Source organism: Sinohyriopsis cumingii, chromosome 14, assembly GCF_028554795.1.
Source record: "Sinohyriopsis cumingii isolate HCF-2022 chromosome 14, ASM2855479v2, whole genome shotgun sequence".
In the NCBI taxonomy this organism is placed as follows: Eukaryota; Metazoa; Mollusca; class Bivalvia; order Unionida; family Unionidae; genus Sinohyriopsis; species Sinohyriopsis cumingii.
In genome coordinates, this window is record NC_142974.1 from 90,098,137 (window position 1) to 90,113,881 (window position 15,745).

At 35.6% G+C, this 15,745-nt stretch overlaps 1 protein-coding gene across 2 annotated transcripts in view; it reads right to left on the reverse strand.

The window, feature by feature from the left end:
- Window positions 1-15,745, reverse strand: part of LOC149784348 (uncharacterized) — a 64,537-nt gene that overhangs the window by 25,936 nt on the left and 22,856 nt on the right. For both annotated transcript variants that reach the window (XM_089932397.1, XM_089932395.1), the window contains exon 2: window positions 521-745. In XM_089932397.1, the coding sequence (XP_089788523.1) occupies window positions 521-670 (150 nt within the window). In that variant the 5' untranslated portion in view covers window positions 671-745. The remainder of the gene's footprint in view (window positions 1-520; window positions 746-15,745) is intronic.

A 15,745-nucleotide genomic window follows, 5' to 3' on the forward strand; every position in this document is an offset into this window, starting at 1 on the left:
TGTGTGTGTGTGAGAGAGAGAGAGAGAGAGAGAGAGAGAGAGAGAGAATGCGGTCCAAAAAGAATGTTTCATCTCCTTCCTCAAAAACTACTCTCACAACCACCACTACCAAGCAGGAACATTTGATCAAAACGTTTAAATATGTCTTTTGTCTACTAACGAATGTTCTAAATATGTTAACATGTAATCTAGGATTCGATAACTATGGATAAATGTTCTGTCTTACTATAATAGCAAAATATATTACTTACTTTGCCGTTACAGCTAGTGTAGCATTCTTTGTTGTTTTCGTTGTTGTTGATGATGATGGTATTGACGATAACACTGATTATTTTCATCGTCATAGATCATAATCATAATTAATACCATGACTACTACCAGTGCAATCAATATTGTAGTCATCGTAGTCGTCACCATCATCGTGGTTATCGTTGTCATCATCATCAACATATCATATCTGCCACTTTTCGCGGAGAGAAAACGCGGAAGTATGGAAGAGATGAAAGATGGAGAGACTTACATGATTTTGTTGAGCAACATCGGCATGATGTAGCCTTACAGAGGCAGCCAGTGTGGCTTCCAGCGTGAAGATGGGTATCACCTGGCTCTCTGGGCTGTTCTCATTTGGTTTGTCATTGTGACGTATTTCCTGTGTAGCTGTCTGTGCCATGAAGTATTCCAGTCATGAGGCTGCATAGCTTCATGGCAGACATATACCGTACCTCATACAACACAAATGGAGTAGCTGAAACGTGACAATAAATACCAATTATTCTTACTGTGACAATTCGTTGCATAAAGGAACATGTCTGCAATGCAGGTGCATTTCTGATATGAAATCATGGATGACATGTAACAAGCTGCAGATGAATGGTGATAAAACTGAAACAATTCTGATCACAACACAAAGACTTTCTCATTCACATCCTTTACCTCAAACAATAAATATCAGCAACACCAACATTAAATTCATGCAATCAATACGAAACCTAGGTGTTACTCTAGACAGTACTCTCACACTGCACCAACATGTCTTGAACATATGCAAGGCTGCATATCTTGAGCTAAGACGCATCAGCTCAATTCGCAAATATCTTTCAGTTGATGCCACTAAAACACTTGTGTGTTCATTAGTACTTTCAAGGCTGGACTATTGTAGCTCAATTCTGTCTGGTTTATCTCAATATCTGCTCCGGAAACTTCAAAAAGTTCAAAACACAGCTGCTCGGATCATACTTAGAGTACCACGATCAGAGCACACCTCTCCGCCGCTCTGTACCCTACACTGGCTATCCATTCGATCCAGAATCAAACACAAAATTTGTTCTCTGTGCTACGTTTCACTGTCGGACTCTAGTCCAACATACGTATCCGATCTCACCCATGTGTACACACCAGCAAGATACTTACGCTCCTCTTCTGACAATCGTATACTCATTATTCCCACTATGAAAACAAAGTCATATGGACAGCGTTCTTTTGCATACCAGGGCCCAGCAACGTGGAATGAATTGCCCGCTGAACTTAGACACAAAGATACAGGATATTCAAGAGTGCTCTTAAAACTCACTTATTTCGACTGCAAGAACAAACTTAAAGACCTAATAATGTTTCCAACCTTAAATATTCTCAGCATGCTTTTTTATGTTTTCTAATTTCATGGTGTTTGTTTTTTATATTCATATCATTATATGTTTTTTTATCTTATAGGTGTTGTCTAATGTTGTAAAGCGCTTAGAGCTTCTAAAGATTAGGCGCTGTACAAAATCCTCATTATTATTACTATTATTTCATATATTTTGGCGTTTTGGAATATGCTTTTTATTGTTACATCACCCATCTACCCGTCAGTCCCCATTATCACAGCTTCTAAACCGCTGGGTGGAAATTTGCGAAGTTTGTAGTTTGTTGCCTTTAGGGTAGCTGTTTGCAAGATAGAGAGGATAAAAGGGGCCGTCATCCATGGTACCGAACCTGGGATGGGATCAAAAGTCAGATGTACACAAATTTCAGTTAAAATAACGTTTTTAAATACTGTCTAGCCCAACCTTATATATGTAAAAACAGAATGACCCACCTCACATTTGACTAAATTTGCAGTAATGAACCATGCATCATTGCTGTGGATTGATTACATGGGATGGTGTGGGGTTTTTTAGTTTATGGGATTAAAGATTTGCGATGTGAAGAATTGCGGTTGTTCAAACTTGTTTTTGTCTGTGTCATTAGGGGTGCAATTATAATGCAACTTAGTTTCACCAGATGTAACGGTTACATTATATTATATAATTAAAGAGAGCGACATTAATCAGTATAGAAGTGTCTTATATACGAGTTTGTTTCTGTGTGTGTGATTCATTGGCCTGTCATTTCGTCGTATGAATAATTATTAGTGAATTGTATATTCTGTTCTCCAATAAAGTGACCGAGTAGTCTTTATAGAGCACTGACCCTTGCCCTTCGTGTACATGAGTCCCAGGTTCAGCCAACGTGGGTATGTAAGAAAGCTTGCCGGTAGATTCCCGTGGGTTGGTGGTTCTTCGCGCATTTTCTCAGGGATCTTACTCCTCCAGATATACTGGCAGTCATGCATAGTCTTTCATGTGCTGAAAATCGGCGTTACACCCACAAAAAACAACAACAATTCCCCAATAAACCTCTGCCTATTTGGATTTTATTCTGATTGTGGATTATAACAGATTAATAAAGCTGATGAGAAAGACATTTTAATTCAGAGAGACGAGTTGGGGAGGATATATGCGTGTTTTCTATAACTTTTGGGACATATCATAATATATGTCTCGTACTTTATAACTCCCAAATGCCATACTGGAAGCAGGGTCAGATCAAGTCAAGTGTTGGGGCGGGAGGTTTCTAAAATGTCAGAAGGGTCATCACTTTTCTCGAAAGATCACCAAAGAAAACGTCTATGTGTCTATTTACTCAAAGTGACCATATCACCCGACAAACGTGCGCAAGAATAAGACGATGGTCAAATTTCAAGTAACAAGTGAGTGTATGTTTGTGTGTGTGGACGTTTTTTAGCCGGGGGTCCAGAAACCCTGGTAACAAACTCCTGATTAGGCCCTGGGACTGACATTATACATTTAATGCAATTATTAGGGAAGATGTGAAGATTTGTTCACCAAAGGCATGTCATGATTTGTTGTGGGTGTACAAATCTTCATATCTACCCCTAATAACTACAGGAAATTATTTATTATGCCGAATCGTACAAGAGAGGGAAACATGATCGCATGAGGGATACACTCCAAACAAGTGACATTTTGTGCACCAGTCGTGCATTGACAGGGCTACCTTTATCAAGTATAATTTATACATATTCGTCAACATATGTATCATCAATTATTTGTCTTCGGGTCAGCTATAGAAAGAAAATGATTTTTATCAAAGTTCGTTCCTGCTAATCACTCGAAGTCTCTCCAGTCACCAGTGACTTGAAATTCCTGAAATTGATTGAAATAGAGATAACGGTAAGTGGCAAGTCTAAACGATTATGCATTCAACGCAGAAATGTCCAACGCTAAGAGCAATTAATTTGTTTCATTTATGCGACTGTATCTGCGTGTGATCTACAAGCCGTCCATTGATACTTTCAAAATAGCATCCTTGGCATTCAACAAATCAAACACCGCTATCTGATGTTGGTGATGGACTCAATTTTTATCTCTTAGACAGTTGTCTTTGATAGCGAAGAAAATGCTTTTAGACTGCAATTTTTCTTTTAAAATGCAAGATGAAGGATAAGACCTGAGTAACTCACATATTTTCCCCTACCGGAACCGAGCGTCAAGCCTGTTGTACTGCGAATGTCGAAATTATCAATTAGGGAGTCTGACGACCCAATCATTAATCCATGTATGTATGTATGTATGTATGTATGTATGCATGCATGCATGCATGCATGTATGTATGTATGTATGTATGTATGCATGTATGTATGCATGTATGTATGTATGTATGTGTCTTAACGACACACCAGCACAAGTAGTTACCAATAAAATGCAAAAATCACACAGCTGAAAGGCAGGGCCAGTTTAACCGCGGGGCGAACTAGGCGGCCGGTTAGAGCGCCAAGATTTGGGAGTCACCAAAACGAAGTACGCTGTCAGGTTGTTCATTTATTACTATTTAATATCAATACTGAATACTGAAATTTATAAATTATCAAGCAGAACATGTAATAAGACTAACGAACAGTTTATAAAAAGCGACACCCAGAGGATGGGGTGAGGGCAAAATGTGGCAGGTTCGCTTAGGGCGCCAAATACCATTGCACCGGCCCTGCTTAAAGGCTGTAACCATTCGTCACACAGTAGGGTTCATCGGGCGGATTCTACATTGGGGAAGACATGATCTTGCAAGACTTTATTTGATTTCGTTTAGAAAACACTTTTGTTTTATCCGTGTCCCCGCGCGCCATTCCGTGCATCCTTCAGTGTTCCATGTGATTTAAACTACATTTACATCGATTGAGAGAGGGTGATTATACGCTGTATGATGCTTCACGAAGATGAAGTGATAACGACGGCTTTGTGTCTTGGATCCAGCCCCATGGGATCAAACGTAATATGTTTTCATTGATAACATTGGAACTTGAACTCCAGCAACCCTAACTGAAAAGGGATGACGAATCATTCTATTAGGATGTATATGGTAACCAAACTTTTCAGAACCTGGATGCACCCAACAGGAAGGATGGGAGTTGAATGGGACAAGGAATATATAAAAAAACGTAAATATTTGTGAGGAATTTCATCTTTAGTTAGTTTGATTTTCTCTTGTTTCAACTGCCGATAATAAGCCGAAATAATGACTGATAAATATTATATATGTGTAATTCGTGCATTCATGGCTAGATATCGGAAACATCTGCTGCGTTGTCTTGTGACTAAGATTGTGCAGAGTTAATTAACTTTGTAAGTAGACTGGATGCTATCCACTGGATTTCAAAAACTTGGACAGAGACGAGGCCTGGTACAATCAAGACGGGTACTGCCGACTTCCTTATTAGGACATTATTTGTAAGTGGAGCAGCTGTATTTATTCATGTAACAGGATAAGATTTCGGTAGGAATGCATATTGTTCAGCTAATTCTTCATTAAATGCATGCATTTGAAATATAATATAAAAATCGCTTTTCTAATTTTGTGCGCTTCTGCAAGCAAAGACTGATACTCTCATAACTACTCTCTCTCTCTCATCACATAAGTGCCCAAAAAGAGACTTTTTTCCTCATCTGCAAAAACCTCTGTATGCCGAAAACTTCTCACAACCGGGAAACATTTATGTACATCTATATTTTTTTATAATCTTTGGTACATGATTGTATCTATGTTGTGTGTCACGTCGCGTTTTAGAACTAAAGTGAAAATTTAAACAGAATGTACAGTATTGTGTACTAAATCCCAATCCTAATGTTTTATCACAAGTCCAAAGATAGAGAATATTCCTAATGAATTGCACTAGTATTGAATGTGCTGCTATACCAATAGTCTTGATGCATCATAATGTTGTAATGCAGACTGTCTTTGAATGAATTCACAATAATCCCAAAATAGTGTTGTAGTCCAAAAGTCAACAAGAACTTTATATATCCAGTGAATAATTTAAAACAATGATTCGTCTCAAATTATATCTGAACACAACAGTAAAAAATTCTACATACTGAACTTAAATTAGGAATTAATAATTTTGTTCACCAAGTCTTATATAACAACCGAAAACACAATAAAATTACCAGGATGTGGTTCAAAAGTTCATTTCTAGAACATTCTAAGTTTTGTAAATAAGGCTAAACCTTAAACTCAGATATAAGTAAAGAATATATTTATAACTTACAAACATGTACAAAAGCTGACCAATTTACAAATGACCATTAGATTCAAGAACAACATACAATCATGTATAGAATGTTAGCACACAATACAGACATACATAACAATATATATATATATATATTCATAGAAACACACAGACACCCACTCACACAAAGAGTCTATCTACTTAGAGGGTCAACTGTTTCGTCTGTCGTCTGCTCAGTTACCGTTAGTAACACTGCACCCTCTAATGAAAACAAGCATATTAGCAAAATAAGTCTAACAAGTTATATACGTTAGCCGATTACTGTGTTTAGAGCTGCTAAACTATAAAGCCACACACTAAACATTGACAGAATATTTGGTATATTGCTTAATTTTTTAAAATGGGTAATTGTGAAGAAATTACTTCATCTTTGGGAAATAAATTCGAGAAATAATTTAACTGAAAGAATCTATTAACTGTGTCGCCATTTTTTTTTAACCCTTTGCGAATTACATTCATAGTGCTACGTGGTATTCATTCAATGGGCCCTGCTTTTTAGAACTTATTACGTTATCTGTAATGAGACGTAATATATAATCTGACTGGACTTAAATGTTCCAAGAAGTTTATACAATGTATCACATAAATCAGAGAAAAAAGGAACATGAAAAAAAATTGTACAATGAATGATATGAACCGGAGATAAAAAGGAACTTGAAATAATTTCCTACAATGGATGATATCAATCATAGATAAAATGAACATGAACTAATATGCACCATGTCTGATATAAATCACAGAAAAAGGAACATGAAATAATATGCACCATGTCTAATATTAATCACAGAAAAAGGAACATGAAATAATATGCACCATGTCTGATATTAATCACAGAAAAAGGAACATGAAATAATATGCACCATGTCTGATATTAATCACAGAAAAAGGAACATGAAATAATATGCACCATGTCTGATATTAATCACAGAAAAAGGAACATGAAATAATATGCACCATGTCTGATATTAATCACAGAAAAAGGAACATGAAATAATATGCACCATGTCTGATATTAATCACAGAAAAAGGAACATGAACTAATTTTGCAAATACTGTACATACCTGTCAAATGTGTAAAGATAAAATTATCCATCCTTCCACGAAACAAATTAAATACATACTTTGGTTACATTCAGCTGTTATAGGCTTGAGTTAGTTTGCATCTAGCGGCTTCTACAGGTGGGATGTGATATTGATTGTTTTCATCTAACTATTCCGCCTTTCAATCCTATAGCCACGGCGTGACAACAGTCAGGTTTAATGCGTTGTTCAATAATTGATTTTGTGTGTTGCTATCAGACTTGGGTGTAAGCAAGTGGCTAAAATTGAGCGCTTCATCGAGATGTATGCCATCAGAAATAGAATTTTTCCACTCGGTCTTTGACTCCAGATTACCATGACAATAGCATAAACTAAATAGAAATTAAAAGAATAAAAATCAACTATATTAATGCAAAACACTACAGGAGGGTGAAGAAGAAAACACCGTCTTAGTCGACGTCTAGCTGCAGCCTGAGGAAAAGAAAGTCGAATTTTTGCATGACTCTTGAGTCGAAAAGCACTGAACGTTTGTTTTTGTTTAAACAATAGTTTTATTAAAGAAAACATATTTGTGTATAATTCGGGAAAACGTGGGCTAATATATGTGGATTGAGTAAAAAGCTGAATGCTTATTAAGAAATATCTCCTATTACAAAGAAATTCTAACAAGCAATATATCTAGTATGCCGACTTAAAGTGGATCACTAACACACATACATATTGTCACGTCGCCCCTCAAGGACGGGCGACGGATTCAGAAAGGGTCCGTTTTGTCATCAGCTTTTGGTTCATTTGAGGATATACTTAACTTTTGGTTCACTTGAGGATATGCTATCATATTCTATGGGAACGATCTTATTCTAAGTGTGCAATTAATGAACAGAGGCGTCAACTGAAGGTAACATTATTAATGACGGAAAGATGAGCCAAGCAGCTCAAGTGACTTTTAGGAAATGTTTGTGAAATTATAGCGTGACTAACATTATGAAATGCAATATATTATGATCTAAAGTAATGTTAGTAAGCTGAATCTGTTAGTAGAACACAAATTTGTTCATAAAGCTTGTTAACATACGTTTTAACTAACATGAAGCAGCAAGTAATCACATATGCTTTTCTCACTGAAAGTACTTTTAAATACAGATGGACAGAGCTGAAGCATGCAGGTGATTAAGAATGCAGTGTGTCAAGCAACTAATTAACAATAAAGACTAAAATACTCATGTGTATCTTGTTACTTTTTACATGCATGGTTAACATTGTTAATATTGAGTCATGCAAGCTATTGGTATTCAGTATGTTCTAATTTATTCTTTATTCATTCACGGGAGGGGGGGGGGTAACAAAAATAAAAGAACTAATCTGGGATCAAGGTTTACTACTGTTGGTGCACCATAGTCTTTGGTGCTCAGTGTATCTAAGGTTTAGGTGCACATGCACCCAGAACATATGGTTCTGGTTCACAGTTTCAGGTTTGGGTGCAAGAGTGTTATTCACCTTCTACTTAAATGACAAAATAAATAAGTTCAAAACACGTCATTTTATTAAGTCACAAAATAACACTCTGCTAGTGTTATTTTATGCAATGGAGTTAGTTAAACAACTTTTAAATGTGTTTTACCATAGCCACATCTGATTTTAAGGTTGGTTGAGCCATTTTAGTATTTAGCGCCTTGGACAAAGACTGGAGAGTGACAAAGTTCGTGAACGCTGACGTCCTTTTATATTATTATTATTATTGACCAATCAGAATTTAGCACTTGCGATAATCAGGCAAGAAAGAATTACCGACCAATCAAAATCAAGCATCAAATATTCTATGCTGAAAGTGACGTAATCGTATAAACATGAACACTCAACAACACGGGACACGCTAAAGAATTAATTAAACAGATTTCCACACGAATGATTAGAAATAAAATGCTACTACACAAGGCATCATACATTTAAGATGTAAGTAGACAAGCCGTGTGATCAAAATGTCAAATCAGTTCAAATTACGTTTCTTCCAACATCCGTCGACAAGACATCGTAGCGGTAATACACAACATGTGCTCCGCATGAATGAACGTTCAAATCACGTCTGCCGAAATAAGTCTACATATCTGTGAAATAAAACTGGGACATTTTAAGCATAAAAAGTAAATATATAACTAATATGGTCATTCCTAGTTGCATGAAATAGCTCACTTCATGAACAAGATATATATATATATATATATATATATATATATATATATATATATATATATATATATATATTTCGATGCTGTAAACATGCTAAAGTTGACGCTGTTGACTTAAACCAGATACACCGGCATAACAATGTGCACATAATCAATTCTAGTATGTGTAATTAATACTGAGAGCTTTATAATGAGACAATATAAGTGTGGTTGTGATGCATGAATTATTTCCAAAAGCGTGTTGATAACTATAGGAAGGTTTGCACGGCCACGCACATTTGTGCATTTCTTTCAATAAATAATATGGAGATACCCAATAAACAATATACCAAATATACATTAAATAAAAAAACTGAGGTCTTAGAGCTATATATATATTTTTAAATTTTAATAGAAAGTGTTCAGTTGTTTTGATATGACCTCAAAAACAGTATATACTGTTGGAAATAAATGGCTATCCAATCGTTTACGCTAGGTTTGGTTTTCAATCACTTAGCTAGGTTTGAACCGTCCTATCGACATAGTAATAATACACATGTATATTCAAGTAAGATTTCAAACTGTGAATAGAATCGGCTGAGCGAGTGGTGTAGAATTTGTTGTTAATAAGTAAGTTTCGTAATACTTTTTGTATTTTGGAACAATATCACTGTACTTTTGAAACAATTAAATTAGTTCATGCTTGTAACTCCCAACTTCAGCCTCCACACACTGGTTTCCTTGTTGACGTCTGGTACGCTTTCCTGCTAGCACCTGTTATTATCCTCGTATGTCGATTTTATTCAGGAAGGTTATTCGACAATAGCATTGATAAGAATGCGATAGGAAAGTTTTTAGTTTAGGGAGATTTTTCCATAAGTTTTCAGTTGTAGTTTCCAGTATCATTCCTTACGTATGCGTTGTGTATCAGTCCACCCCATCTTTTCATTCCAATGTCTCTCACGAATCTGTCAAGTTTTAATTCCAAAATTTCTCACTATTCTGTCAGGTTTTCCATTGCTAAGTTTCTCGCGACTCTGTCAAGTTTTATATTCCAAGCTTTTTCAGGACTCTGTCAAGCTTTCCATTCCAAAATTAGGATACCCTGAATTTCTTAAATAACTTCCAGACCTGGATCAGATAAGGTACATGCAGTATACTTTCAGATCTGGATCAGGTAAGGTACATGCAATATACTTCCAGACCTGGATCAGATAAGGTACATGCAGTATACTTCAAGACCTGGATCAGGTAAGGTACATGCAGTATACTTCCAGACCTGGATCAGGTAAGGTACATGCAGTATACTTCCAGACCTGGATCAGGTAAGGTACATGCAGTATACTTCCAGACCTGGATCAGATAAGGTACATGCAGTATACTTCAAGACCTGGATCAGGTAAGGTACATGCAGTATACTTCCAGACCTGGATCAGGTAAGGTACATGCAGTATACTTCCAGATCTGGATCAGATAAGGTACATGCAGTATACTTCCAGACCTGGATCAGGTAAGGTACATGCAGTATACTTCCAGACCTGGATCAGGTAAGGTACATGCAGTATACTTCCAGACCTGGATCAGATAAGGTACATGCAGTATACTTCAAGACCTGGATCAGGTAAGGTACATGCAGTATACTTCCAGACCTGGATCAGATAAGGTACATGCAGTATACTTCCAGATCTGGATCAGATAAGGTACATGCAGTATACTTCCAGACCTGGATCAGGTAAGGTACATGCAGTATACGTCCAGACCTGGATCAGATAAGGTACATGCAGTATACTTCCAGACCTGGATCAGGTAAGGTACATGCAGTATACTTCCAGACCTGGATCAGGTAAGGTACATGCAGTATACTTCCAGACCTGGATCAGATAAGGTACATGCAGTATACTTCAAGACCTGGATCAGGTAAGGTACATGCAGTATACTTCCAGACCTGGATCAGGTAAGGTACATGCAGTATATGCAAGTTTAGAAACATGCCAATATCTTGTCACAGCAATTTTGCCACATATTATTGAATTCCTTGCATTCCAGACACCAATTCTGCTTCTAATTTAGTCTAAAAATGGTTTTATTTTTATTTCTTTAAGCCAGTATTCACTGAGATGGAAAATGCGGTAGAACCTTCGACCAGTTTATTTCCCTGTCTGTTGGAACTTGCGAAAACTTTAAAAAGCCCAAATTTATTTTCGATCCATAAAAAAATTCCAAAATTAAAGTCAATTTTAAAACGTCAAGGGAAGGTTTGAAGAGAACTTGATCATGTCCAGCAGCTAACCATGTTATGAATGAGAATGTCTGTGTTCAACCCACATAGTGAGCCAGGAAGAGACCACAATCGTACCCATTAGATCATATTAGATCAAAGGCCTCGTAAAAAAAAAAAAAATATTTTTGCAATGTGCTGGAAGATGAGTATCACTTTGTATTAGAATACCAATGTTACTGACGACTAAGAAAGAAGCATGTAAACTCGTATTTCTAAAACGTTCAGAGTATGCAGAAATTTGCCGAGTTGATAAACTTAGGAAATTTTATTCACAGAGCAGTGATTTTACATAATAATATGATGAATACTACTTAAAATTGCACACAATTATTACATAATTTATTTATTTATTTATTATTATTATCCTCTTATGTTCTCTATTACTTTCTGCTCCATTTCATGTCCATTTCACTACTGCATTACTATCAATCATTTTCATACATGTTCTAATCCATAATTTTTCATCTATTATGTTCTTATTTATACTACTACAGTCTGAATATACCTGCCCGTTTGTTTGTACACTCTACCGATTTCAATAAAACTTTAATGTGATCAGTAGTGCACAGAAATTAGTCAATTCATTTATTGATTTATAATCTCTAACCTGACTGTGCCCAGAGTGGCTCTAACACTGCTTAAAGAACTTCCCATACTAACAAGGGGTCATATTGCGTATACTAAGGGCGAGTCTGTTTTCCTCAGACAACAGAGTGATGTAGTTTATAATATTCGGTAACTGCCGGATAATTCCGTAAATTAACATAATGTCGAGAGTTTATAGTTTCTAATCTCCCATTCATATAAAAAATCTTAGGAAAGGTTGTTCTATCCCAGCTTGTATCTCATCTAAATTCAAACAGTCTTTTTAGCAATGTACAATCTGCATATCTCCCTTGCCACAGTACTGAAACTACTCTTCTAAAAGTAGTTAATGACATTCTCTCTGCGTTGGATAGCGGAAAGATTACAGTCCTCGCCCTCCTTGATTTGTCTGCAGCATTTGACATAATAGACCATGATATATTACTTCACCGTCTCCAGCATGTATTTGGCATTCATGATACAGCCTTACTGTGGTTCAAGTCCTACTTGGTCAACAGGACACAAATTGTATCTGCAAATGGAATACACTCCAGCCCAGTTGATCTATGTTGTGGTGTTCCACAGGGGTCTGTTCTTGGACCTGGTCTGTTCATTATGTACACTCAGTCGCTCTCAAGTGTCATAGATCATCATCCAGTGTCTCACCAACTGTACGCTGATGACACCCAAATATACAAATCTAGCCACCCAACTGAAGTTGATGCTACCATCCAAGGTGTAGAGAGGTGCATTTCTGATGTGAAATCATGGATGACATGTAACAAGCTGCAGATGAATGATGATAAAACTGAGGCCATTCTGATCACAACACAGAGACTTTCTCATTCACATCCTTTACCTCAAACAATAAATATCAGCAACACCAACATTAAATTCACACAATCAGTACGAAACCTAGGTGTTACTCTGGACAGTACTCTCACATTGCACCAACATGCCATGAACATATGCAAGGCTGCATATCTTGAGCTGAGACGCATCAGCTCAGTTCGCAAATATCTTTCAGTTGATGCCACTAAAACACTTGTGTGTTCATTAGTACTTTCAAGACTGGACTATTGTAACTCAATTCTGTCTGGTTCATCTCAATATGTACTCCAGAAACTTCAAAAAGTTCAAAACACAGCTGCTCGGATCATACTTAGAGTACCACGATCAGAACACACCTCCCCGCTGATCTGTAACCTAACTGGCTATCCATTCGATCCAGAATCAAACACAAAATTTGTTCTCTGTGCTACGTTTCACTGTCGGACTCTAGTCCAACATACGTATCCGATCTCACCCATGTGTACACACCAGCAAGAAACTTCCGCTCCTCTTCTGACAATCGTATACTCATTATTCCCACTATGAAAACAAAGTCATATGGACAGCGTTCTTTTGCATACCAGGGCCCAGCAACGTGGAATGAATTGTCCACTGAACTTAGACACAAAGACACAGTCATCCCATTCAATAGTGCTCTCAAAACTCACTTATTTCGACTGCAAGAACAAACTTAAAGACCTAATAATGTTTCCTACCTTAAATATTCTCAGCATGTTTTTTTTGTTGAGTGTTTTTCTAATTTCGTGGTGTTTGTTTTTGTAATAATAATATTATATTTTTTATCTTATAGGTATTGTCTAATGTTGTAAAGCGCTTAGAGCTTCTAAAGATTAGGCGCTATACAAAGTCCTCATTATTATTATTATTATTATTATTATTATTATTATTATCATTATTATTATTATATCCCTCTGCATACATAAGTATAGAAATTACATCTTTTTTTTAAATCCACGTGAAAGGCAAATTTGTAGTTGTCGATCATTTCCTTGAATCTAATTATTTAATACTCATGAGGTAATGTAGCACTTTTTCCTCATTTCTGAAAACGTGATTCAGAGCCAAATAATTTCAATATTTTATGTAAAAAGGAATCAGTATGTACTTTATGAAGGGCTTTTCAAAGTCAATTGCAAGCAGTCAACGGGATCGATTTTCTAGTGTTAAGACTCCATAGTCTTAAACTAAGAAACAGAAAAGAGAAGAAAAAAGCAAGTTTAGTCAGCAAATAATTAATTCCCCTTGAATACTAAGTGAAAATTTAAAAAGAACGTACGATTTTGTAAATTGAATACCAAATTGTCCTGAATGTTCCAACGCAATTCAAATAGTACAGAGTAGTACGAATAAATTCCAGTGTGATCCGAATGATCTTTAATCTTGAATGTGCTGCTGTACCAATATCCTTAAATAGTGTTGATGTGATAATAGTCTTGATGTAACACAATGATATAAGCCAAAATGTCTCTAAATGAATTCACAAGAATCACAAAATAGTGATTTAGTCCGAAAGTATAAATTAAGCATGTTGTCTTTCCAATGAATAATTGAAATGAATAAATCCTCTCAAATTAAAACTGAACACAACTAAAATACTGACTCCACTTCAGATGTTAAGATAGGAATACATAATTCTGTTGTAAACTTTCTTAACATAGAAACCTAATGTCCTGAACACAAATCGAGGTAGACATGTTTATGTACAAGTAACACTTATCTTAAAATATAATCTAGAATCATAGACAAAAATTAGCGATGTAATGTGTCGTTAAAAAAAGACACTAGTTAGGAGGGCCCTAACTCCTACACTCACTTATGGACAAAATTCAATCAGACAATATAACATATTCGAGATAATTATAAGTTTTATAATAATCTCACCTATGTACCTGCATTCTATTAAGAAGCATGTTCGGCTTTATTTACGAAACTTTTAAGATGTTTCTTTTTGTGTGTGTGTGTGTGTGTGTGTGTGTGTATATATATATATATATATATATATATATATATATATATATATATATATATATATATATATATATATAGAGGCAATCTGGCAGTTAAAATTTATTTTATTTAATCGTTGGCATTGAAAAAATGATTTTCTACTTGTACGAAATTCATTAAAATATTTACTAATCATATTAGTATACATGAACAAGGTCTGGATATGTATAATTCCGGCTTAATACTGGAAGATACATGTAATTTTTTTACTGACGTTAAATAGTAAGAGAAATGTAACCGATACATTCAGCGATGTCAACCAGTCCATTAAACTAATAATATTAGTCGAACTATCAGTAATGCTGAATATAAAAGTGTCACATGTGACACGATTGGAGATAACTTTGTCCATGCTATACATACAAAAAACTGCATACATGTTGGATTAAAACCGCCATGTATTCATATGCCATATCTAATGAATTTTGCCCCCAATTCAGTACAAAAAATGAATGTGGTTTTGTATTTATTACATCAGGCCATTTAAACGGTTTCTAAATATTTGTAGCATTACTGTATGAATAAAATTAAAAACGAATTGAGATTTATACAAGCTTGATACACTGCGTCTGAAAATATCTACTTGCGAATGTCAAAAAGGCACCTAAGTAGTTCGAATCCGGATGTGTGATCGATAAATGTGGATTAAAGAGCTGTATCAAAATCTAGGTCAAGCATGTATGTTTAAAATAATTATGTAATAGACCTATTAATGTACTCACACTGTTGAGTTTGTAGACATAGTTGTTATTAAATAAAACAATGATGATTTGAAAAATAAAAAGTAAAAAGAAAAGTAAATGAGGGATAAAATAAAGATGATAACTGGTTCCAGAAAAGTGTGAAAAACAAACGAAAATTATTCTGAAACTTCATTGTTGTGTAACGTGTGATTGTAAAGAAGGTCTCTGTTGAATTATCAGTGTT